We start from the raw sequence: 26,601 nt of genomic DNA, 5'->3' as shown, positions 1-26,601 counted from the left end.
CCAGATCGTGCAAGTCGAAAGAAAATGTTAAAAGCTCTTCATATTATTCTAATAATAAAGGAAGTACATGATCAAGTTTTAAAGTTTAAGTTACAAGTTTTAGATCTTACTAGCAAGAAGGTAACAACTACCATCACTGATATACAACCTCTGTTTTATTTTATATAATAGTTATGCATTAATATTTTGTTGAATATTTTATATGCCTTGTAACATATATATATATATATATATATATATATATATATAAAATAATAATACGAGTGGGACTCGTGGAAGCGGTGGAACCGTCGAGAAGGAATGCGACCGCGCGAGAGAGCGAACCGAGTCAGCCACTCGGCCACGACGCGAACCCTCTCGAACCCCCAACGGCTTCTCCTTCCACCTTCACTCCTCGGAGGGCCCTGGCCCCGTTCTCCGCATAAATACCGCGCGTCTGCTCCGCGCCGCGAAACAACACGCAAGAAACCAGAAGCGCTCGCGAGAAGTAAGGGAGAGAGAGGGGGGACGACGACAGCCTTGGGACCCGCGGACTGCATCGCTCGCCGGTAGCTGACGTCACTCGGCCCCGTGGAATTTTCAAGCTTTGGTGGTGGCTCGTCTGTCTGATCCGCGCTCTGCTGCTTTTTCTTCGCCCGCCGCACTGTAAGTGTGCCCCTCCTCGCCCAGCCTCCTCCCATTTTCACTCCTACCTCGAAAGTTCTGATGATTTTGGTGTGTCCGATTCAGTACTGTGTTGGTCCGGGATTGCAAACTATGGTGTCCGCGTTTCATGCTTACGTGCAGTCTCGAAAATCTCTGCTGCTTAAACCCGTGCTTTACTCGCAAACCTCGCCTTTTTAATCAAGAAGAAGAATATGTTAGGATTGTTTATTGTTCATAACTAAGGTTGGATGCAACGCGAGACCTTCGATACGTTGGTACCGATCGATTCGGTCTCAACGGTGACCGGCGGTATCGATTCAGACCAATCGGTATCGATAAGATTTAGCGAGATGTTATGTTCTAATTCGTTGAGGCATGCGCTCACCTTAGCTATCTATTTTTTAAGTCATCTAAGTGGAGTTCGAAAAAAATCCAAAAGAAAATTATGAATTATCTATTTTTTAGCTTCAGAAATTATGTTATTTTTATTTACGTTTTATGAATTATATAATTTTTAATGAATTATATAATTTTTATTTATTTTATATGGATTATGCAATTTTCATTTTTTAGTTATTTACTTGAATGGTTTTTTATATAATTTTTATTTGTTTAGTTATGTACTTGAATGATTTTTTAATAAAACGTTGTATTTTATTTTAAACTAATGTGATGCCGAGATGGCTCTAGGCTTGCTGACAGTAAGATATAGGCCATCCACAACAGGCCGTGTAAATGGCCGTATAAAATACTATTTTGTAAAATAGATTATACTGTTTATAGAGTAGAGTTTAAAATAAGGACTGAGATAAGGAGTAGGATATGGAGTCTGCTAGAGATAGTCTTTAGAACATCTACAGTACAACTTGTGTATTGATATGTACAAACCATTATTTTGAACTATAGACTATACTATCTACAGAGCAGAGTTTGTAATAGAGAGTAACATAGGGGTGAGATATGGAGGCTGCTGGAAATAGCCTAAGGGACTCATTGGTTGCTCGCATAACTTTAGCTTGGTTCTTACCAGTGAGCCAGGCTAGGCTAGGCGGCTGAATTTATGTGATGAGTCTTTATTTGGTTGTCTTGGTCATTGTACCAATAGAGATGGTGTTTGGTAGGGTGTATTGGATTGCACATGCGAGAAGAACAGAAAATAAAAATATTAAAATCTATATAATTGTGGCCTTATTTTGTTCATAAAAATATCACAAACACAATAGCGAAATCCTTTTGGTGATTAGATTTTCTATTTAAGAGATATAACAAAAGTTTAAAAAGAGTTTTATCTTGATTATCTGTCTTGCATCCACACAGGGGGTGTTTGGATATACTCCCACTAAATTTTAGTCCGTCATGTCGGATGTTTTGATACTAGTCGGAAATATTAAATATAGTCTAATTATAAACTAACTAGGTAAATACCCGTGCGTTGCAACAGGAAGAAATAGTGCAACAATAACATATGTATGGCCATATGTTGTGTTATTAATCAAAATTAAGCTGGCTCTCGAATTTTATAGTAGTCCTGCGCACATTCGTGCGTTGCGATAAATAGTAGTAATATTTATTCACAAGGTGCCATTCCACTCCTGTCTCTCCTTCCGGAAACTGTTAATGTGGGTATACAGCAAGGAACTCAATTTTCATGGTGCTTGCTTGTAATAATAATACTACTTCTTGTTCAAACTCAGCGTTCTATATTCTTTCGTGAATTTTTTTTGCGTTCGTGGGTGTCATATTCTTCCATGATTTTTTTTGCGTTCACGGGTGTGGGGAGTATCCCCACCTATATGGGAATGATTGATCAGTGCCCGTAGGCAAACATTGTTCATGAAATTACATCGATCAAATGTGGTTTATGTACTGGTTCTAAAGACACCAAGCCAGACCTCCTTAGTGAGATCCCTGTCCTTAGGGAGCCTAAGTTTCCATATTTTCGCGTCTTGACGCCACCATGCTGTTTGCATTTGATGGTGGCTTGCCCCTTTTTGCAGAAAACAATTCCACGAAATTTACATCATTGGTGGATGTTGACAATCTCATATGGTAGCAAAAAATAGTTATGCTCCGTTGGGATGTCGATATTAAAGGGCATGTAATTGAATTGGGTTCAATACCAAACCAACCCTAGTATTGAAATGAGATGTATTTTCAATTCTATTGTTTGGATGTCACTGAATTGGAGTTTGGACTTGTATGTTTTAATTCCACGCAATACAAAAGGGTGATGCTCTGTATTGGGAGATGGAGTATCTAGTTATAGTCTAATTTCAGGGAATTGGGTCTCTAATTCCAAACCTCAATTCCATATGCAACCAAACAACATAATTTTAGAAAATCTCATTCCAATTCTCGATTCCCTGCTCCAATATCTACATCTAAACTGGGTATTATTCAGTTTCTTATGATGATGCTACAATTGCTTGGCTCAACTAACTATATTCTTGCTTACATGTCCCTTCACCACTCTTGCAGGTATCACAACTATAACAGTACCTACGTGTTCACAGGTCTAGGCATTTGTCCTACCAGTACAGTACATTGGACTAGTAATAACTAGTATGTATCCAGCAAACCGCCACATGGATCCATACTACTCGCACTATAGAAACCATGTTCCTTACCCATACTATCCTCCTGCCAGATGGGAAATCCCATCCGGTCATCCACAGGCAATGGACTCATCTTATTATTATCGGCCACCAAACTGTGGAACTTGGCCATATCATGATATCTCACATCCTTCTGAGTTCCATTGTTGCTGCAACCGGGCATATCTTCCTGATTACTACAGTTTCAGACCCCCATTCCCTCAAGAGCTTCCACCCCCTCATTTATACTATCACGTGCCATCTCCACATCATCCAAATGCATGTCCTTCTTACTTTGTCCCATCACATCCTTACCCTTTTGATCAGACACCATATGGTTATGAAAAGTTCAAGAGCCACTGCTGTGGATGTCCAACTCATGTGTGCCCTGGGGCTGAGAAGAACAATGTGAAAATCGAGGAACAAAGGCCTGATGTCAAGCTTGAGAGCGGTGAGCACAAGAATGCTGATAGTGACAGTATAATTCAACACCCAAACAAGAAGTATCCATTCATATGGCTGCCATCAGGCAATATGAAAGGCAAGGAGAATGGAGAGCATTATGAATTGTCACCTCAGGTTTTAAATGAATGGGCTCCTGTGAGTGGGAAGTGGTTAGGGGATGTGAAGCAACAAGGGCAGGATAATGAGAAGGGGAAACAATTCCAGTGGCCAATAGTTTGGATGCCAGCAGGATATGATGCACCAAACCAAAAGGCTAAAGATATGAATGACACAGAAGAGACCCCAAAATCCCCAAAGATTTCTGAAGTGTCTCCTCAATCACCCAAGATCATTCCTCTGTCTTGGTTTGGGAATGGTCATCATCATGATCAGAAATCGGCTGCCAGAAATGGTTCTGGAGACCACAACAACGGATCAGCAGTGAAGAACCAACCTGTGGTTACTGACCATCAAGACAGCATGATACTGGAAGGAAACCCTAAAATCACTCCAGCTGTGCCCAAGAGCATACACGTTGGGAAGAAACCTCCAAGGGAAAACTGCAAGACCATTCCAGTTGTGCCAGAGAAAGAGATTAATGAAAAGAAGGCCAGTACTTACAGAACCATTCCGGTCATAAAAGAAAGTGATGAGAAGAAGATTGGCATGAGGGAAAAGAGGGAGTCAAAGGAGGCCAACAGTGCTGAAATGGTTGAAGAGAACAGGAAAACAAAACACAATGACTCATCAGTAGTTAAGCATTCAAAATTGCCCCCAGTATGCTTACGTGTGGATCCCTTGCCAAGAAAGAAACCTGGAAATGGTTCTTCTAGGTCTCCTAGTCCACCAAGGAAGGATACTGACAACACGAAGAAGGACGTGGATGAGGCCCAGAGCCAGATCCTGGAGCCTAAACAGTCTAGTACAAGTAAGGATATCACTGTGTCTGAAGTGAAAGAAAAATCGCCTTATGAAATGAAGAAGGAAGTTGGGTTTAGAAATGAAACAGTGGAAGCTGCTTCTGTTGAACATCTGCAGGAGGAAGAAGCTCCCACAAGTAAAGATGGCCAAAAGGTCCAAGCTGCTAGCACTACAGTTGGTGATCAAGAAAATGCAGCCCTGAATAGCATAGAGGAAGATCATGTGCAAGAAAATGCTGGTGCAGGAAGCTTGAATGGATGTGACAAAAGAAAAAATGAAGATGGGACAGTGATTGAAAGTGAAACTGCGAAAGATGATGCCAGAACATATGGAGTTAATTTGTCAGAATCAGATGCTGCAGTTCGTATTCAGTCTGCCTACAGAGGGTATGATGTTCGAAAATGGCAACCTTTGGATAAACTCTGGAAGATCAAGCATGTGCATGAACAGATGCAAGTTGTGAGGAAGCAGATTCAATGCCTTTTAGATTCTTGCAGTAAGCCAACACAAAAAGAGCAAGTGGCCATAGGTGAAACTATTATGAATTTACTCCTGAAGCTTGACGCAATCCAGGTATATTTTTCATTCCAGCCTGTTTTTCTCTGAGTGGCATAGACTTATTTCTTCTTTGGTAAACTTTTTTGGTACTTGTTGGGTTGTTTCTAAGACCTTGGTAATATTGACACAGGGCTTGCATCCAAGTGTAAGGGAAGCTAGGAAGTCTGTTGCTCGAGAACTGATTTGCTTGCAGGAGAAGCTTGATACTTTATGCAAAGCAGCATCTGGAGACTTGAATCACACAGATAGTAATGATGATGAATCTGAGGGGACCAAGAACATTATCCAAACTGAAGCTCCTACTGTAATAACTGAAGCTTCTGATAGAGTACGTGTTGCTTGTATTAACGATGTTCTCTAACCTTATTTTGCAATTGTTCAATTAAATATAATTTATGCATGATAACGCCACAAATTAATCTCAGCAGAAGAGAACTATTGAACTGGGTAAGGTACAAGAACCATGTTCAGTGGACTCCATGGAGCCATGCAACACAGTTCCATCTGGAGTTTCCTGGGAGGTGAGGCCAGATGTAGACGCTAGCGAGGAGAAGAATGAAAAACAAGAGTCATGTAGCACCACAGTGGACGAAGCGCACGAACAAGTAAGTCGATTTTGATTTCCATTGTTTGGCACTCTGCTGTTGCAACCATGGTAATATTTTGGATTGTTTTGTTAAGCATGAGAGTATGTGCTTACATTTTACCATTGAAAGTAATTTGCATAGGCGTTCAGGGGGCTTCAATGCTTGCTAGAGAAGATGCACCGCTGTGGGGATTGGCTGGTGCCAAGCGGATTCAGCTGCTTGTTGTATGATCTAGGGCCAGCTTGTGGTAGGGTCGCTTTAGTGTATAACTAGTGCTAACCTAACTATTTCGTTCTAGTGTAATGGCATGCAGACTGTGTCGAATAAAAGAAACGTGCATTAGTTATGAAGTTTTATATAGGCATATCCACTATGTTTGAAGAAGTAATGCTACCTTCAAAGTAGTACTAACCCAGAAGAAAAATGAAAGTAATCATCATTGCTTTAGTTTTTTGCATCTGATTTATTCACGAGATTAACTTTAAATTACTAGTAGGACTTAACTATTTATGTTCAATAGGGGAAAACTGAGGGACAGATTGAAATTCAGGTAGCATCATCGATGGATATGATAAGTGATGAAGCTTTTACAGCTGACAACCAGGAGCATGGAATTGGAGAATCAAATGTTACTTCAGTGGAACAAGTGACTGAAGAAGTAAGTCTTTCCCATTCACTCATAGTTTAAGTTGCAAAAGGTGATACTGATAGCATTTCTGTTGTCAACAGGAGAAACCAGCATCTGAGGATGAAGTAAAAGAGCCACCATTGGTGAACTCCACGGCACTATTGTATGATACTACTTCATCAGGGGATTCCAGTGGACTGAAACAATACACAGCTTCGACCGATCAGAATCTCTATGCTGAATCAAATACAGGGTCGTCTCCTGCATCCACTGAGGACATTGACATAAGTACTCTGGCTGTGGAAAGTGAAGTGGCGGCTGAGAATGTAAGTTATCATTTATTTTGATGACAAGCTATAGAGTGATCATATTTTTTTGAACAATAATTAATGCTGCATGTATGAAAACAGGATGGCCCAATTAACAGTCAGGTGCATGAAACTGTAGCTCTAGAAAATGTGGAAATGAAAGATGATGTTTCTTCTGCTGAAAATGAGCATAACAGATCGAGCAGCCCTGTTATTCATTTAGAGGACCCACTAGTGTCTTTGAAGGATGTTGAGCAGCATGGTCCAACTCCTACTAAGGACTTTGTTGTACCTAACACAGAAGACCAACAAGAAGCCAGAGATATCAGCTTGCAGGTACAAGCTGTGGATTCCATGAAAGATTGTGGCGAAGTACCAGATGGAACAATAGAGGCTTCGACGAATGATGATGAATTAGAACTGGGTACTTCTGCAGATGTAGAAAAGAATGATCAACCTACCTTGCTGGAACCAAGATCGGAGTCTGTCTCTGTCCCAGAACTGTCCGTCTTGGATGAATCTGACGATAAAATGCAATGTGGTGTTTCTGGCAAGGATGAGGAAGCACATGTGGAGGAGAAAACTGTAACTATTGCTGTTGACAAGGTAACAGGAGGTTCTGCAAATTTCGAGGATCCTCTTTGTGAGGCATCGAGGAAGGAACCTGACATTGAGAAGAGTCACCCAAGCCTCGGAGAAGAGGAAGACGATACAATAGGTGGAACAGTCTTCCCTGGTTCAGGTAGCTGTGAATTATCATGTCCACAGGATGGTGGCATCGCAGTCTACGAGGGGCCTGAGATGGTGTCACCAGAGAGCCAAACTGATGCTCGGAAAGAAAACATCCATTCAGATGTCGCTGAGACAGATGAATGCACCAAGACTCAGAAGGCCGCTCTAGCAGGCACAGAGGGAGAAAATTCTGCTGAAGATTCTGGTGTGCCGGTGTCTGAGATGGACAAATGCAACGAGATGCCGAAGGATGCTCCGACACTTACAGCAGCAGGTGCAAATCCTGCTGAAGACGAAGCTTCCCTGAAAGACCTCTCTGTGCAGACAGAGAACAAGGCTTCTTCTGCCTCCCCAGCTCCTGATGATCCGAAGGCCAGCGACGAGAAGACGCTGGCAGAAGAGAACCAGAAGCTGAAAGAGCTTCTGCAAAAGCTTCTGGCGTCCGGCAACGATCAGATGGGGGTCATCACGGACCTAAGTGAGAAGGTCAAGGTGCTGGAGCGGAGGCTGGCACGCAAGAAGAGACCAAAGGTGAGGGTGCACAAGCCATCCAGGCATGCTTCCTGTGTCCACTGAAAGGATAAGTCTGTAAGGTTTTGAGGTTTTATGTTGTATGGATCCCCATGTTGCTTCCTGTGTCCAGCTATTGTGCACTGTGTAGGTATAGCCATGCTGTGGCACTGTGCTTCGTCTTGGACAACACAAGGTGTGGCATGTTCTGTATTTTATGTCTGTATAATGCATCCAACTACATCTAGTGTTCTGTGAGCAATTGATTGGGACAAATCGATATGACATATGCGTCTGTGTTGTGCTATATATAATTCGAAAAACACATACGCCAGTGAAACCTACTGATGAATAACAACGACAAATAAAAATATTTTTGAACTAAACCACGACAAATAAAAAAGATTGGAGAGAGTATCAAATTACTGGTTCAGGCAAGCATATCTACATCATAAGATATCCTACACTCATGACCACATCGTCAGCAATTCATGTCGTCCCTGCGTGCTCTCGCTACAAACGTAAAATACCCAAACTACCGAACCCTGTCATCCGTGGTCCCCAAAAGTCTCCAGTCAGCATGGGCGCTAGTACCGCTCCAATACGTGTTTAGCTATGGGAATTCATCTTATGCTGATAATAATATTCCCGAGAAAAGAACACTGGAGGGCTTCTCCACGCAGACACAAGGCTAATTCCAGTACTCCCTTCCTCATAAGGCTAATTCCGGTCTTTCCCCATTATATCAATCGTTACATCACTTAACGCCGTTATCGATCGGTCTACATGGATCACGATCGCTCTTTACCTATCGCAGACTCTATCTAATATCCAACTTTTATCATCATCTTATCGTCACACTAAATTTTTTATCGACTTTTTTTGTGACATAAGACACGGCGTTTTGCTGAATTTCTAATACATATAATTACATAATTTATAACAATAATTAAAAATTGTATAACTCAAACATAAAAATAAAAATACATAATTTATAAATAAGTCACATAACTTAAACATAAAAATAAATAATGAATAATATAGAGTTTTGGAATCTGAATGGTTAAAAACAGCTAGCTAACATACGCGTGGACCAATCAGAACACGTCACATCATTAAAGTAGGTCCTTAATGATCGATTCATCCAATGTCGTGATCAATACCGACCAATTAGTATCGACCAGTTCGACTCCAACATGGTCAGTATCTACGGGTTCAGGCGATTAGTACAGCCTTCGAGTGGCCAAACCAACACGTAATGGAACCGTAGCGATCAGTAGCACCCGTGAGTTGGATCCAGTATATTCCGTTCGTACCGTCCACCACGTCATCTAGCGACCACACTACCAACCATGCTATTGAGCATTGTTGGCCGTTATCTTCAGTGCATAGTATCTACCATCATGCTATAACAACCTCAACGCCACATCAACTTTTTTACACTCATATTTAAAATGAAACATGACATTTTATTTTAAAAACATTCGTTCACGTAATTAAGGAAAGATATAATTCTAATAAAATAAAATAAAATGTAAAATATTGAAAATAAAAAAATATAGTACTAATCATAATCATCATCCTTCTTGGTCTTTTTTCTCTCATCTTGTTTAAATTGTTTGATCATTTTTTACGGCGAACATACGAGTCCTTTTTATATCATCGTCCATATCGGTGATGGATTGATCCAACAAGTTGGTGAAATGCTTAAACAATTATTATTAAGTTATCATCTATCGGGCCTTGTAGATCTTATTTACCATACTTTTATTTATGGCAGGGACTCACTGATACTCATTGAACATTGAGATAAGATTGTTTGCTCCAATTATTGGAGTTATCGTCATCGTGTTGTGCGCACCACTTGGACTGATGGCGAAAAACACGCCACATGAGCTCCATCTTGAAGTTCGTTTCATTGAGTCTGTTGCGGGAGTCTCCTTTGTTACTTGAAGGAGCATAGCATCACCTACTCCCCTCGGTCGGGATGTGGACAATTGGTTGTAGATACCATTGAAGAGGGTGACCTTGCAATTTCTTATGGACCATCAATTCTTTAGCTATTTGGGGTACGGTAGCGAAGAGTTGTATGTAGTCGCTATTTGGCCCCAAAAGATCGATCCTTTTTTGTCGTTGCCTTTGCTCCTCCTCCATCGACCCTTGTTGACATGTATCTTTTTAGACTGACTCCCTGGGTGGTGGAGCCTCTTAGATCGACTCTTGGTGGCGTTCCAGTGTAGGCTCGAGCCACTGAAAGGCTGATGCTCAGTGTTGAGGATGATAAGGCCTAGCCCACTCGAGTCAGTCATAAAAAATCTGTAACCGATGCATCCTCGCTACAACAAAACTACAAGAAGGGACAATCCTAGTGCTTACAATATCAGTGTTTGTCGTGTAGATGCCACTTGTCCTCATGCTGTTGTCGCCTCTCAAGGCGATAGTGTTCTTGCCCCCACAACTATCATCATGCATGTGTATGCAAGTCCTCATCGTTGTTTGAGTTCTGGTGCTCTTGCTGTTTAGACTATCATGCGTACATGGTGATCAGGTGCACTGACTCCGGGCGACATTGGTAGAGTCTTGTGGTTTCCTCCATTGACATGTGTTCTTCTAGATCAAAGTCTAAGGGTGTGTGGATCGACCACTTATTTTACTTTAGAGGTCAAGGTTACATTGAGCATACTGACAAGGAAGGGGTTTCGTCGACCTTCATCTACTTCTTGACAAAAATAAGTCGGACTTGCTCGTTGACCGACTAGATTCGTTGCTAGAGCACTTTATAGTCTCTAGTGCTCTACGTGACAGAGTTATGCCACTTGCAATACTTTGTATCTTTTAATTCCTTAGTCAATTGAATCTAGTGATTGGTCGATTTCTTTAGTTGTTTCTCCTTTTAGGAGCAGGTCAAAGATTTTCTTTGACTTCACGATGTCGAAATCAAAACCCACCTGATAGAGGGAAAGCCCTGATCTTCCATGAGGTAGGATAACTTGATTGGGTGGAGATCTCGACGTTGATGATCCAAGGCTCTGAGCGAACGGATCCTCCCAATCACTACACCACTGCTCAGTTGGTTATCACTCGTGACACACCAGTGACCTCGCCATGAAGGCTTATCTCTACAAGCGCAATCAAGAACACAAACAAGAATAGAAAGAACACAATCAAAACAGCACTGATCAAGAGGTGGGGTCTCACAAACCGATGAACAACGACATTGTTTGATGACAGATATGATCTAAGCAAAACCCAAACCCTAATGTGGTGGTGGTTGCTTATAAAATAGAGGTTAGGGGAGTTTGTGACCCCTGTTCACACCCCTAATGGGCTCCAACACGATACACGGTCCAACAGGCCAATAGACGGTGTTGCAGCACCAAAACATAATCAGAACACTGACTTATTTTGATGATTCCTGTTGACTCTGGATGAATTTTAAGGTGGTCCCAGTTGGGTTGGAAAGCTTATCTCCTCATAATCTAATCGGAGTTCGGATGCATCCTGGGCCTCTATTTTATTGGAGACTGGTCCTGGACTTCGAGGTAGAGACGAAGTTGAGTCAGTCTTGGCTTTCTCTTGTTGTAAACGTCATATCTTCTCCTCCTTGACATCTTGGCCTTTCCCAAGACCTTTCTAGTCCTCTCCAAGGTTCCTAATCATCAACACATCCATGGCACCAAGCGTAAGCTCTAAACACAATTGACTAGGTAAGAATGACCCTGGAGATTTAGCTGTCGTGCACGTGCTCGTGTTGTCAGTCCATGCATTGTTTGTATGGGAGTGATGTCCTCATCATCCCCCACTTGAATTGGAGTCATCCTATACTCAGGCGGTGGCCAAGGGGGTGGTCAAACAACCCTAGGATGTATAAGCCCTTTAGGCCAAGGAACAGACGTCGCTGATTTCTGGCAGATTCTGGACATCTTGTTATGATAATTCTCATCAACTCCGAGCATATCTTCTTAGCTTTCTAATGATATCTAGAACATCAAAAACAGAGTCTGTTTGTGGTCTAGGCGTCCGTTTTCGTGAGGACCACTATTGTGGTCCTAACCTGATTCACCAATAAACTGGACTTAAACTCCTCTTGAGCTTGGGACTCTATGATTGGTTGGGCCTTGACCATATTGTTGACATTCATGTACTCACCATTCTCCCCTTCTTGGTTTGGAGTCGTCCTCGACTCAAAGTCGTTGGTGCCTGCAAAAGGTGTTGTTGCAGTGCTTGATGCCGTCTAACCTTGCTCCCCTTCTTGAAGTTGACCCTGTTGTTGTAACACATACAAAGAAGAACAAGTGGAACTGGATGTGATATGGTTAGCTTTAACCCATCCCTCTAATTGATCATATTGTTTTATGATAAAAGGAGATTTCACATTTGAACAAATATATACTTAATGTACCATATATTCTCCTTTGCAATTATATCTTCCAATAATATGATATGTATGTTTAGATAACCATGGAAAATCAGCACTAAAAGAAAGTTTCTCCTCTAAATTATTTAGATTACATATAACAACAAATTCAATATAGCCCAAAGTATTTAAAGAAGATAACAATTTCAGCTCATCATGCACCTGTTATAGGATTGAATGTTATAATTTTGGCATAACTAATAGGATCAGAAGCAACAACATCAAGTTTGTTCTCTAGTTGTGGCATAGAAATAATAGTATTATCATCACACAACTCTTCTTTATCGCAAGGAACAACAAGACAATCCAGTTGTAACAAAGGCAACTTAGATTTATCTAAAGGCATGATGTCAGTAGAATTACTCAAATTGTTCTCGCATAAGTGCTTTCATATCAGTCCAAGTTTGTGGTTTTTGATAGTCATGCAAATTATTCCACCAAACTAACACCTCATTTCTTAAAGTACTAGCCACAATTTTAATTTTTCGCCTATCACATATACGACGTTGTGCAAAAAAACTTATCCATTAAAACTTCCCATTTATTATACTCATTTGCAATATTTTCATCAAAAGAAGAGAAGGATGGATATATCGAACCTGATGGATATGAATCAACATCAATGGTGTGGATCTCAAAGGCTTTAGTCAATATGCACATCATCTCCTTCAATTCTAGATAGGAGATACACTCACCATCAGTAGGCTTTGGGCCCTTATCCTTGTCCGTTTGGGTCTTTGGTCCTGTAATTGTTAGTACAAAACAGAGACAAAAGGCAACAAACAAACAGTGTGAACCCTACAACTACTCTCAGGGGTGGTGGTGGAACATAAGTTATGAAAGCGTCTTACCCCGCTCTTATAAGTTTCTTATCATCACTGCAGGTGGCAAGCGGTGGCTGGTGTGACTGCCCAAAGAGCGTGGGTGTGATTGCAAAGAAGTACATGTTCTGCTCGAGAGAAAAGATGGAGCTTCAGCAAGGCTCACTAAACATATATTTGTAGCACACAAGTCAGTAAAAGATATCAGTGCTGAATAAGTGTTCCAAGTAATCTTCCTAGCTGTTGGCCTACAGAATGTATTAGAATAGTTGAACCAAGGCACAAAGTAGGTGACAAGGATCTAGGAGCAGTAAGGGAACAAGTTGGAATGAAAAGCAATCACATAGGTGCACGGATCAATGATGTTCCTGCTTATGCACACTCTTTTTCTGTTTTTTCTCTGATTTTTCTTCTTCTTCTTCTTACCTTTTTATGTGCGGATTTTTTTGCACTTGCCTTTTTGTATTTTATTTTTACAAAATAATGCCACAAAAACAAGATATAACACAAGAGTATAAAAATATTTGCGTTTGTCTATCACAAATTTTATGCTCTAACTTCAATAGATTGTTTGAAAATTTTAAAACCTCAAATGCAAAAACTCACAACATAAAAATTGTAGGCCGCATTTTTTTCTTTCTTTTAGATATATGGAACATATATTTTGGATAAAGGAAGTGGGAGATATTGACCCCAAAATACAGTGGTCCAAAATTTCAGGATCATAAACAAATTTACTTCCAATACCAAGAACTCCTTGCTACTGACGTTTTCTGGAAATCTCGTAAATACGAAAGTTGTAGATAATTTTCTAGACTTTCCTGAAAGTACAAGAACACTAAATTTCGAGTTTGTATGTGAGACTTATGCTCAAAATACCGAAGTAGGCAGAAACTAAACTGATAAGGACGAGATGATGAGATGAAAATTGATGGGATCTGTTTTGGAGATTCGGGTCAGAGCAGAAAAGGATTTAACTGAACCAAAACTAAACCAGCAACAAGACATTGACCTAGGAAACAAACTCAATATGGCGGAATCTGAAACCAAATTGTGCAAAGGCTAAGGCGAAGCCTGTAGGTCAAGATACACTAATGGTTTTTAAAGATCTGTTATAATGTTATGGCTCTTTTTTGGCTTTTTTGTGGGTTATATGATGAACCAAACAAATTTAAAGGTAGGATTATACCTAACGGGCAACCTGAATCTTAATACCACTTGATGGAGAGCAAGGCCCAATCTTCTCGAGGTAGGATAACTTGATTGGGTGGAGATTTGGACATTGATGATCCAAGCCTCCAAACGAACGGATCCTCACAATCACTACACCACTGCTTAGTTGGTTATCACCCATGATACACGAGTGACCTCGCCACGAAGGCTTATTCCTGCAAGCGCAATAAAAAACACAAGCAAGAACAGGAAGAACACAATCAAAACTGATTGATCACGAGGTGGGGTCTCACAAACTGATGAGCAGCGACTCTGTTCGATGACAGATATGATCTAAACAAAACCCAAACCCTATTGTGATGGTAGCTGATGATTAAATAGAGGTTAGGGGCATGCGTGACCTCTGGACGCATCCCTAATGGGCTGCAACACGATACACGACCCAATAACCTAACAGATGGTGTCGCAACACTAAAATAGAATCTGAATGCTGACTTGTTTCGACGATTCCCGTTGAATCTAGATGAATTTTAAGGTTGTTCTAGATGGGTTGAAAAGCTTATCTCCTTAGATTTTTATCGATATAAAGCCAACCTAATCGGAGTTCATATACATCCTATGCGTTCGTTTTAGTGCAGACTGGTCCTGGACTCCGAGGTGGAGACAAAGTTAAGTTAGACTTGGCTTTATCTTGTTGTGAACATCTTAGCTTCTCTTTGACATCTTGGCCTTTTCCAAGTCCTTGTTGTTCTCTCCAAGGTTCCTAATCATCAAAATATCCATGACACCAAACGTAAGCTTTAAAACACAATTGACTAGGTCAGAATGAACCTAGAGATTTAGCTGTCGTGCATGTGCTCGTGTTGTCGGTCCATGCATTGTTTGTATGAGAGTGATGTTCTCATCACTACCGCTGCCTTGAGGGCCTTGATTCAGAGGCAAGAGACGGGTTGTGCCTCCCGAGCCGAGTCAATGACCATGGCCTTGGCTTCATCAACAGAGTCATCACTTTCTACTAGGTGTCGTTTGGTTCACGAAATGTAACGTAAATGGTAACGTCAATGATTCACACTCGATTATCAGCGGTAACAAGTTCGAATAAGGTGATATTATTTTTTAGTGTGATATTTAGTTACGGTTGGACTTAAACAAACATGGTCTAACGTTATCTGTTACCGTTAACATTACAAATATACGAACCAAACATTACCCCAGATCTATATATAAGATATTGACTTTTTGTACCTTTCTTGGTAGGCATTACGATGTTGACTTTCAAAAGCCAATTCTTGAGCTAGAAGTTCGTCGATGGATTCGAAGTACATTGTGGTGTAGGCATCGCGTGTAAGGCAGCGTCTTCGAATGCCAACTTTGCCAAGGTCTTCTTAGGCCCTATTCGGTTTTCATGGATTGGAGCTCTGAAACGATTCCTAGCCGGATTATTTCTCTAATTTATATAAATTTTGATGAGCTGGAACGAATCTTGGTTTATTCCTGCACAAACGAACGGGCCCTTAGGGAGGTGGAGCGAGTAGAATTTGTTCCGCATGTCTCTGGACATCTAAATAAATTGATTTGCTGATTTTCCCCGCACCTGTCGGAGGGCCATGAGAGAGTAGAAGAAGATATGGGCATGAAATTGGTCCTCCATTTACGTCCAAGAAGTGATGGACCCGGGTTAGAGTGATAGACCAGTCAAATATAGGTCCTGATAACGATAGAGAGAAGAGCTGAACATGGTTGACGTTTTCGATCGTTGTTGTTATTCCCAATTGAGTCGTATACCAGCACACATGGTTGACGTGTTGGTGCCATCACCGTCGTTGATTTTGGGGAATTTGGGCAATTTGAACTTGGGCGGAGGCGGTATCTGGTTGAACTCTTTCGAGTTGGGCTTCGTGTAGCTGATTGCCGTCTATTTGGTTAGCATCCCAAATTCATATTTGAGGATCTCTGCCAGTTGTTCCTGCATGTCAGCCATGTCGACACTCCCATAAAATGTGGTTGTGCTGCTGAGTGTTGGCCCACTACCATAGTTTGCTTCCCACTTTAGTAGCTTATGATCATCGATCTTATTTCTATGACGAGTGGTAGAGAATGAGTACTGGGGTGGGTGTTCCCCTCGTGTAGTGGCCTATACTACGAGTTGCACTCGAACCTATCCGGAATGAATGCTGATAATAGATGGTCATAGACGGAAGGGACATCAAGCGATACACTAGGGCAGTAAATGATGAGTTCTACCTTTCATGGCCTCTGGTGCGCGAATCTTGCATCAGCTCTGTGGATCGAGTATAGAACAACTTTTCCTCTTTATGTGACCCAAACATGGGCCTTAATGTAGTGTAGTTTCCGACCAAAATAGATTTACCACTCATGTAATGACCCTCTATGGAGTTGAGGAGGATCTCTAATTGTCGTGCCATCGCTTGATGGATCGTGTAGTTCATCTCTTGCAGAAGGGTGGTGTTGCACTCCTCTGAGCATGTGGCGATGTTGACGTCTAGCAGAAATTTCGGGCGCCTAACAACCTTGTTGCCACAACTATGGGTCCACGTGAAGTGGTCAATGAGCCTGTCGTCTATAGTCTTGATGACTCAGTCGTAGTACTCTCGGAGCTCTTGGTTAAGGTCCTTAAGCTTAGGTAGACCAGCCTTGCCTTTCGGACAATCGCTTTAACCGCCATTGGTCCCAACAACGTCCTTCTGTGATGTAGTGATGTTGATGAAGAGTTAGTGTATGATCTTATTGAGTGTGCTAGAAATCTGTCGTCATGGAAAACGGGTAGACGGTCGTCTAGGCGATTGTTGGGGACCAGATCCTTGGGCCCCTAGGGCCCATGCGTTAGAGGGAGGACGGAGGGAGAGTCTGCCCCGGAGTAACCTCGAGCACCAATCCCGGAGGTTGGAAGAGGCGGAGCCAAAAAGGGCACAGGCGAACCAAGAGGAAGCCACTCGAGTGGATTCCGCACCTGGCCCAGGACTGCCCCCATCATAAATGACTAATCGCATTAAATACACCTAGCACTGAGCTACGATAGAGGAGTTGGTCCAACCCGTGCCACATCCCCACTCATGACCTATGAGGCCATAGACATGTGGCTCACTTATGCCCTACTGAGCCTAGGCCTAAGCCCCCTAACGATCTATAGGCCCCGTAACACGACGAGGAATGCCGAGGCTCAGGCTACGAAGGCCACGGGTCGATGCGACACAAGAGGAGTAATGATGACGTCTAAGTCCCTCGCCGCCCATGTGAGTGATCCTAGATGTAAGGAAAATGGACCCTGGCCCATTTTTCTAAATGATTTTGGTGTTTGATGATCAAAATAACCAGTGGACTAATGTGTTTGCTAGTGTTTGTGTTTATAGTTCACATGATGCGAGGAGGATTGGACTGAGGCTCTGAGGATGCAACACCTCAAAAGGAGACCTAAAAGATGTGTAGAAGTCCAAGACTCAAGAACAAAAGAAGCCCAAGAAAATAGTGAAGAAATCCAAGAAGAGGGCAGTCAGCCAGCGCTCTGGTGGCGCACCCGACAGTGAACAATACAAGTCCGGTGTGCACTGGATTGTCCGGTGTGGACCGGATAGTCTGAGCAGAGAGGCCCGCAACCAGGGACTATCGAACGTTGTAGCACCGAACTGTCCGGCATGCACCATACAGTCTGGCAATGGTTGGATCCAATGGTCGACTGCTACATACCCCAACCGTCGGCTGATGTGGCCAAGGCATCGGACTGTCCAGTGCGCCTGACGACAGAAGCGGCAGCTTTTTCTGTCCAACGGCTATAATTGAGGGGGTATATATACCCCTCCAACCGACCATTTGAGTGTGTGGGAGCCCAAGCAACATACCAACACATGTTATAGACATTTCAAGTGCTTAATAGAATCACTCGGTGATTAGCGTAGGTGCTTTGCGAAGTGCTTAGGTTAGTTAGACCGCTTTTGCGCTTGCTCTAGGTGTATCCTAGATAGTTGAGTGAGTTTAGAAAAATCACACAACCCCTCGGCTCTTGCGTGAGTCGTTGTAATTGTACCGAGTGGCGTGAGAGTCTTGCGAGACCGTGACAACCGAGTTTGTGTCACGGTCGCCACCGTGTACCAGAGGGAACGAGGCCCGCAACGTTTTGGCCAGAAGCTCGATAGGGGAGACGGCGGGGAGCGTCCGAGAGGAGCTGAAAGCGGAGCACCTCTTGCGTGTGGAGAAGGTCTGCGACTCTCTACAGACTTACTCAAACGTGGTGCTTGTCCCTCGCATGGGCTACCCTTTGCATAGGGGCACCAACGAGGATTATTTGAAACCTTGCGTGGTTCTGGATACCTCGGTAAAAATATCGGCGTCATCCACGAGAGTTTGCTTTCTCTACTAGCTCTTTACCTTTTGCATTTACATTAAGTACTTAAGTATCAATCTCTCCTTTCTAGTTAGAATGTTTAGGATTAAAACTTAGGCTTTGCGGTAGAGATAGAAACACTTAGACAAAACCTAGTTTGCACATTCTAGATTGTTTATTTGCATAGGTTTTGTTCTAGGGATTTAATTATGGCCTAGTTTAGAGAATAGTTTTTAGAAGTCCTAATTGACCCCCCCTCTTAGGCATCACCGTTTCCTTCACCAGCCGACTTAAAGAGCCCGACTAGAGGGCTTAGACGACTAGGGCGAATACCGACGAATAAGTTTTTACCAGAGATAGAACGCTTCGTTCTACCACGACATAGAAACTCTCTTCATGAGAAGCCACTTGTAACCAACCCCCTCCTTAGTCTATAAAAGGGGAGGGATGGCCCAACGACCGAGGGGGCGACATAACACAAGACCAAGATACTCAACGACTTAGCTAGTAGCGACAACCGATATGTAGAACCCTTAGCAACACAAGCCAGAGAGACTTGGGAACTCTTCCCTCTCTCACTCGCTTGTAACCCCTACTACTAGCTTCAAGCAATAAATGTGCCAGTAGCGCAAGCCATCGAAGACTAGAATTAGGGACATGCCTATTCGCGTAGATCAGCTTGTGTTTGTCACTGATTGACTCATTTGAATTGTTTGTCCTCTTCTCTAAGTCGGCTAAAATAGGTACATAAACATGCATTGGAAGCAGATGAAAAGAAGATAAATATGTCTAAAGCATGAATCATATGATCGTTGGTCCTAGATCAACACATGCCATGTGCATGACCAAAAGCAAAGAAATGGGCCATATAGCCTTCAGGACTACCCACACCATATGTTGAACGTAGGGCCAAATAAACAATAAATCATTCATAGGAACGTCCCAGATCCGATCTACAGTATGTATCATACCAACAACCTTAGGAACATCTGTAACTATGAGCTAATGCCCACATGCTTGTGGAAGATAAACAATAAACAATGCTAACTAACTTTATTTGACTGATACTTACTAAAACTTGTATCATAAAACACTGATAACCCCTAGAAGATAAACAATAAACACTGCTAGTGGATTAGGTTTGGGTATTAGTTTACTAGTCATACTTTATTAAAACTTGTATCCATAGTTTTATACTGAAAGATGTTCCAAATTCAAGAAACATCTTTTCACTATGTTTATTAATCTACATTCTACTTTGTTTCTTATTAAAGATCACAAAATCAAGACAATTCTTGCTTAAAGGGGAATGCATAGGAGATCTATATATATATTTCCAATCTCAACAATAAAAGAAGTATGCAATTGTTAGGTCGTCAATAAACACATGACAACCATTTTGGCCATCCATCTTTTAGTATTGTCAATAAGTTGATAGTAATATCAATTTATTATGTTCATAAGAGTCTGTGAGCATGTTAGTTTTCTTACCATTAATCTAAGAGTCATCAATTACCTATCCTAAGTCTTACTAGTGTGTCTGAATTTCTATTACAACTTCTGCATACGATGTTTGGAGCTAGCACCAAAATTAGTAGGACGAGAAAAAATATGTAAACTTTGTCAATAATTGTAGTAAGTTTACTTAGGTATAATTTATAAAATTGAAGTGAATTTTTTTCAAAAATTTTAAGAGTTTAATGCTTGTAGAGCGGTAGTTTAATTGTAAGATTTTCGCCGTATAATTAGACTAAAGAAGCAAATATCAAAAGCTTAACTCATTCATTACTAAACGCGATATCTTCCATCTTGTGTCATATGCTTATGCACATCAACAAAAATATGTTACAGAACACAAACATCATCACATAGCTGAAGTTGGCTTGGTTCTTCTCTTGCATATATGTCTCTCAAGTATTGGGATAAATCATCTCTTGTTGTTGTTTATCTCATTAATTGTCTTTCTATTAAAGTTATCTAAAAAAATTCTACTCCCTTAGAGTGTCTACATAGTCAAAACTAGATTACTTGTTATTGCACACCTTTGTGTGTGCATGTTGGCCCAATATTCGCTCTTACAATGCTTAGAAACTTCAATTCACATCAAAACAATGTATTGTATTCAGTTATAGCAATCTTTATAAAGGCTATAAGTACGTTAATATTACTACTAAACATGTTTATATATCTCGTTACATTATTTTGATGAAAATATTTTTCCTTTTTCAAACTAAGTCAAATTGCATTCACTTGCCTTCGCTCAGAAATTCAGCTCCTTCATCCTACTTTGATAAATTCATGTATAGGATATGGATAAGATTTTAAAATAGGTCAATATACTCATTATTCACCTAAAATTACTAATCTTGTTTTTGAGTGTGTAAACCAAAAAGAACTTCATATGCAAAACAAAGTTATAGTAGTTTAGAAAAAGTATTTGTCCAAAGTGGAAATTGTACGAAGCCCAAGGAGAATTCGATACTCTTGCTTTATTTGATGCAAATTGGATAGGAGATATAGATGATAGAAGATCTGTAGGTGGTTTATATTTTATTTGGATAATAATCTCATCTTATGCAGAACGTGATGAATCGGGTCGCTTCTTCATTGCACTTAGCTGGTAGTGAGTTGAAGGAACGATCTGTTCAAATCATCGAGAAGTTATCCTCTTTGCAACAGTCTGATGGTGTCGTGCTTTGGAAATAGCTTGTTGAGCTAAAGGCTTCCTAGGATGCACAAAATGCTGGTAAGGTAGTCATTTGTGTACACTCGGCCTCGTCGCCTATTCATTTTGCTGACTGTATGTGATTCCTTGTAGCCATGGACAGACGGTATTCCGATCTTGATGAGAGACTAACTCAAAGCTAGTCCGAGCTCCGCCAGGTTATAGCATTCCTTGACGATGCTTGGGAGGCTAATAGATCATTACAGTGGAAGTTTGATATAGCATTCCTTGACGATGAGGTAACCCACTAAGAACTTTATGTAGCCTACTCCATGTCGTCGACCCACCACATAGAATATTCCAATCGGTAGGACAAAGTACAAAAACTAAGGGCAGAGATCGATCAGGTAAAGGAACAGATCTCGTCCCTAACCATCTCTCGCAACAACCTGGATGGGCTGCACAAGAGTGTTGTAGATTCCCTCACCACTCTTGAGATAAGTCATAAGCTTACCATGGATAATCTTCAAAAGAAAAGGAATGAGCTGGAGGAATCTCAAGATGCATGTGGTGAAGAAGCTCGAGAAATCACTGGCCTCCAAAAGTTCTGCCCTCAAGAGTTTGTGTGCCTCATCAAAGACACAATCTAAAGAGTTGGAGTTTCTGAAGCATAACATTGGGGTCTTAGAATGCAGCCGCAAGGTACTGAAGGCTGCTTATGACACAGTAATGGATAAGGTGGTATGTGTAGCTCGACTGCTTGTAAAGAAGTCCGATGTTGCTGTCCCTGATGATATTACCATGGCCATTACTTTGATGTCAGAACTTGATGTAGGAGCTTCTTCCCAAGATAGGTCGGGGTCTTCTCCTATTGTAAAGGATGGCGCTGCTTGGCTATGTGTTAGGTTGAACTTTAGTGCTCCTAGTCATATTGTATTTTTTAGTGTTTGTTGAATACTGGCCCTCTGCGTGATACAAGCATCCGAATTTCAAGGAACCTAGGATTCTGTTTTGTTATCTATGAGAGACCATGTAGCACTGACTTAGGTCGGGTCCCGACTTAAGCCGATTGCTTCTTTGGCGGGGTTTAGTAATTAACCTCTTCTTTATACGTGAGCATGTAGCACCGACTTAACTCGGATCTTGACTTAAGTCGATCGCTTTGTTGGCAGGGGTTTAGTAATCACCCTTTTCTATATGTGTGAGCATGTAACACCGACTTAAGTCCAATCGCGACTTAAGCTGGTTGCTCTGTTGGCGGGGTTTAGTAATCACCCTTTTATATATGTGTGAGCATCTAACAACGACTTAGTCGGATCCCAACTTAAGCTGATTGCTTTGTTGGTGGTAGTTATAGGTACAACAAAGTAGTATGAAGAATGTAACTAAGTATTTGAACGAGGAAAATGCGATAGTTTGCCATTTAGAATCTATGGAACTGCTAAGGGTAGAACTTTCAGATATGTTCAATGTTTCATGAGTTCCCGATCAAAGTACCATCCATTTGAGATAGCTGGTAGGAACCTGGCCATGTAACCTCCATGACAACGTAGGGTCCTTCCTAGGGCGATGATAGCTTATGACATATTTCTCTTGATAGTATCCATCAAAGCACCATGTCGCTGATTGAGAACACCCAGAAATGAATTGCCCTGTCGTGGTAGCGCCTCAGGGTTTGCTGATATCTAGCCGACTGGATCATCGTGTTCAGTTGTTCTTCCTGCAGTGTGTCGATTTCTTCAGGCCGAGTTGCTTCTGCTACATCCTTGAACCTTAGCATCGACGCCCCAAATGCTAAATCCATAGGTAACACTGCTTTTGATCCATACACCATGAATAATGGAGTGTTACCTTGCAGTGCCCGGCTGGGCTGAGTTCTAAGGCTCCATACAACGTATGGTAGTTCTCTGATCCACTTTCCAGCGAGCTTTTCATTCTTGTCAAAAACTTTCTTCCTCAATGTCTTCAGGATCATTCCATTTGCTCATTCTATTTGACCATTTCCTCTTAGATGAGATACTAAAGCATACTTGACTTGATAATAATGCACTTTTGCTCACATAAGTAAAAAAAGTCTGCCCCTATGAATTTGGATCCTAGGTCGGTGATGATGCTATTTAGTACCCCAAGCTGAAATATAATCTCCTGGATGAAGTCGACTGTCTTAGCTCTGTCAGTGATGAAGTCGATTGTCTTAGCTCTATCAGGAAACCAGGATGGTCTGCAACGGTTGCACTCGCAAATGCTGTTGTTTGGTGTGGAACTGATAGACTGCACATCTCTAGACCAGGTCTATTGCATCCTTCTTTGCAGGTGGTTTATATTTTATTTGGATAGTAATCTCATCTTATGCAGAACGTGATGAATCAGGTCGCTTCTTCATTGCGCTTAGCTGGTAGTGAGTTGAAGGAACGATCTGTTCAAATCATCGAGAAGTTATCCTCTTTGCAATAGTCTGATGGTGTCGTGCTTTGGAAATAGCTTGTTGAGCTAAAGGCTTCCTAGGATGCACAAAATGCTGGTAAGGTAGTCATTTGTGTACACTCGGCCTCGTCGCCTATTCATTTTACTGACTGTATGTGAGCCTTGTAGCCGCGGATAGATGGTATTCTGATCTTGATGAGAGACTAACTCAAACCAGTCCGAGCTCTGCCAGGTTATAGCATTCCTTGACGATGCTCGGGAGGCTAATAGATCATTACAGTGGAAGTTTGATATAGCATTCCTTGATGATGAGGTAACCCACTAAGAACTTTATGTAGCCTACTCCATGTTGTCGACCCACCACACAGAATATTCCAATCTGCGGGACAAAGTACAAAAACTGAGGGCAGAGATCGATCAATTAAAGGAACAGATCCCGTCCCTAACCATCTCTCGTAACAACTTGGATGGGCTGCACAAGAGTGTTGTAGATTCCCTCACCACTCTTGAGATAAGTCATAAGCTTACCATGGATAATCTTCAAAAGAAAAGGAATGAGCTGGAGGAATCTCAAGCTGCATGTGGTGAAGAAGCTGGAGAAATCACTGGCCTCCAAAGGTTCTCTCCTCAAGAGTTTGTGTGCCTCATCAAAGACACAATCTAAAGAGTTGGATGTTCTGAAGCATAATGTTGGGGTCTTAGAATGCGACCACAAGGTACTGAAGGCTGCTTATGACAAAGTAATGGATAAGGTGGTATGTGTAGCTCGACTGCTTGTAAAGAAGTCTGATGTTACTGTCCCTGATGATATTACCATGGCCATTACTTTGATGTCAGAACTTGATGCAGGAGCTTCTTCCCAAGATAGGTCAGGGTATTGTAAAGGGTGGCGCTGCTTGGCTATGTGTTAGGTTGAACTTTATAGCTCCTAGTTGTATTGTATTTTTTAGTGTTTGTTGAATACTGGCCCTCTCCGTGATGCAAGCATCGAATTTCAAGGAACCTAGGATTCTGTTTTGTTCTCTGTGAGAGAGCATGTAGCACTGACTTACGTCGGGTCCCAACTTAAGTCGATTGCTTCTTTGGCGGGGTTTAGTAATTAACCTCTTCTTTATACATGAGCATGTAGCACCAACTTAACTCGGATCTTGACTTAAGTCGATCGCTTTGTTGGCAGGGGTTTAGTAATCACCCTTTTCTATATGTGTGAGCATGTAACACCGACTTAAGTCCAATCGCGACTTAAGGTGATTGCTCTGTTGGCGGGGTTTAGTAATCACCCTTTTCTATATGTCTGAGCATCTAACAACGACTTAGTCGGATCCCAACTTAAGCTGATTGCTTTGTTGGTGGTAGTTATAGGTACAACAAAGTAGTATGAAGAATGTAACTAAGTATTTGAACGAGGAAAATGCAATAGTTTGCCATTTAGAATCTATGGCACTGCTAAGGGTAGAACTTTTAGATATGTTCAATGTTTCATGAGTTCCCGATCAAAGTACCATCCATTTGAGATAGCTGGTAGGAACCTGGCGATGATAGCTTATGACATATTTCTCTTGATAGTATTCGTCAAAGCACCATGTCGCTGATTGAGAACACCTAGAAATGAATTGCCCTGTCGTGGTAGCACCTCATGGTTTGCTGATATCTAGCCGACTGGATCATCGTGTTTAGTTGTTCTTCCTGCAGTGTGTCGATTTCTTCAGGCCGAGTTGCTTCTGCTACATCCTTGAACCTTAGCATGACGCCCCAAATGCTAAATCCATAAGTAACACTGCTTTTGATCCATACACCATGAATAATGGAGTGTTACCTTGCAGTGCCCGGCTGGGCTGAGTTCCAAGGCTCCATACAATGTATGGTAGTTCTCTGATCCACTTTCTAGGGAGCTTTTCATTCTTGTCAAAAACTTTCTTCCTCAATGTCTTTAGGATCATTCCATTTGCTCGTTCTACTTGACCATTGCCTCTTAGATGAGCTACTAAAGCATACGTGATTATAATGCACTTTTGCTCACAGAAGTAAAAAAAGTCTACCCCTATGAATTTGGATCCTAGGTCGGTGATGATGCTATTTAGTACCCCAAGCCGGAATATAATCTCCTGGATGAAGTCGACTTTCTTAGCTCTGTCAGTGACATGATCGGCTTGTACTCTATCCATTTTGTGAACTTGTTGATGGCCACCAACACGTGTGTGTATCCTCCCTAAGCTTTCTTGGATACCCCGATCATGTCTAGTCCCCATCATGCGAAGGGTTAGGAAACAAGGATGGCCTGCAACGGTTGCACTCGCAAATGTTGTTGTTTGGTGTGGAACTGATAGACTTCACATCTCTAGACTAGGTCTGTTGCATCCTTCTTTGTTGTTGGCCAGTAGAACCCCGCTCTAAAAGCCTTCCTAACCAGTGTCCTCGATGCTGCATGAACTCCACACTGTCCGAATTGGATCTCCTCCAACAGGTGTTTACCCATAGTCGTGTCAATGCACCTCATGAAAACTCTTGTGGCTCCATGTTTGTACAAGACATTGTCAATAAGTGTGTAGTTGGTGGACTACTAGTTGAGACGCTCTGCGGCCACTTTGTCATGTGGATCGTCCTCATTTTTGATATACCAATGGGTATTCTTCAGTCGTTTGGGTCTGGTTCTGTAAGGAGTATGGAGTTTCTTATCGCCTTGCACTTTTCTTTTGAGTCTTGTGGGATACTTGGATATCGTACTTCTTGCACAAAAACATCTAGAGGAGCCTAAACTCTGTTGGAACCAAGCTTTGACAGTGTATCTGCTGCCAAATTGCGGTCCCTTTCCATGTGGTGTAACTCCGGGCCTTC

The 26,601-nt window shown here is 41.7% G+C and overlaps 1 protein-coding gene across 4 annotated transcripts; it reads left to right on the top strand.

Annotated features, from left to right (window-relative positions):
• The first annotated feature begins 259 nt into the window (after positions 1 to 259).
• LOC103626967 (BAG family molecular chaperone regulator 6) lies at positions 260 to 8,214 on the top strand. Of its 4 annotated transcripts, none has more exons than XM_008647329.2 (7): positions 260 to 645; positions 3,124 to 5,177; positions 5,293 to 5,490; positions 5,591 to 5,767; positions 6,270 to 6,407; positions 6,479 to 6,703; positions 6,788 to 8,214. In XM_008647329.2, the coding sequence occupies exons 2-7, from the start codon at positions 3,210 to 3,212 to the stop codon at positions 7,991 to 7,993; spliced, it is 3,912 nt and encodes a 1,303-aa protein (XP_008645551.1). In that variant the 5' UTR covers positions 260 to 645; positions 3,124 to 3,209; the 3' UTR covers positions 7,994 to 8,214. The 4 variants fall into 4 exon arrangements, with proteins under 4 accessions (XP_008645551.1, XP_020394066.1, XP_008645552.1 ...); XM_020538477.3 differs by having other exon boundaries at positions 284 to 645; positions 6,300 to 6,407; XM_008647330.4 differs by having other exon boundaries at positions 284 to 645; positions 5,588 to 5,767; positions 6,300 to 6,407.
• Positions 8,215 to 26,601: the final 18,387 nt, after the last annotated feature.

The sequence above is a fragment of the Zea mays genome, chromosome 5 (genome assembly GCF_902167145.1).
Source record: "Zea mays cultivar B73 chromosome 5, Zm-B73-REFERENCE-NAM-5.0, whole genome shotgun sequence".
NCBI classification, from domain to species: Eukaryota; Viridiplantae; Streptophyta; class Magnoliopsida; order Poales; family Poaceae; genus Zea; species Zea mays.
This window is presented reverse-complemented; position numbering and strand designations above follow the sequence as displayed.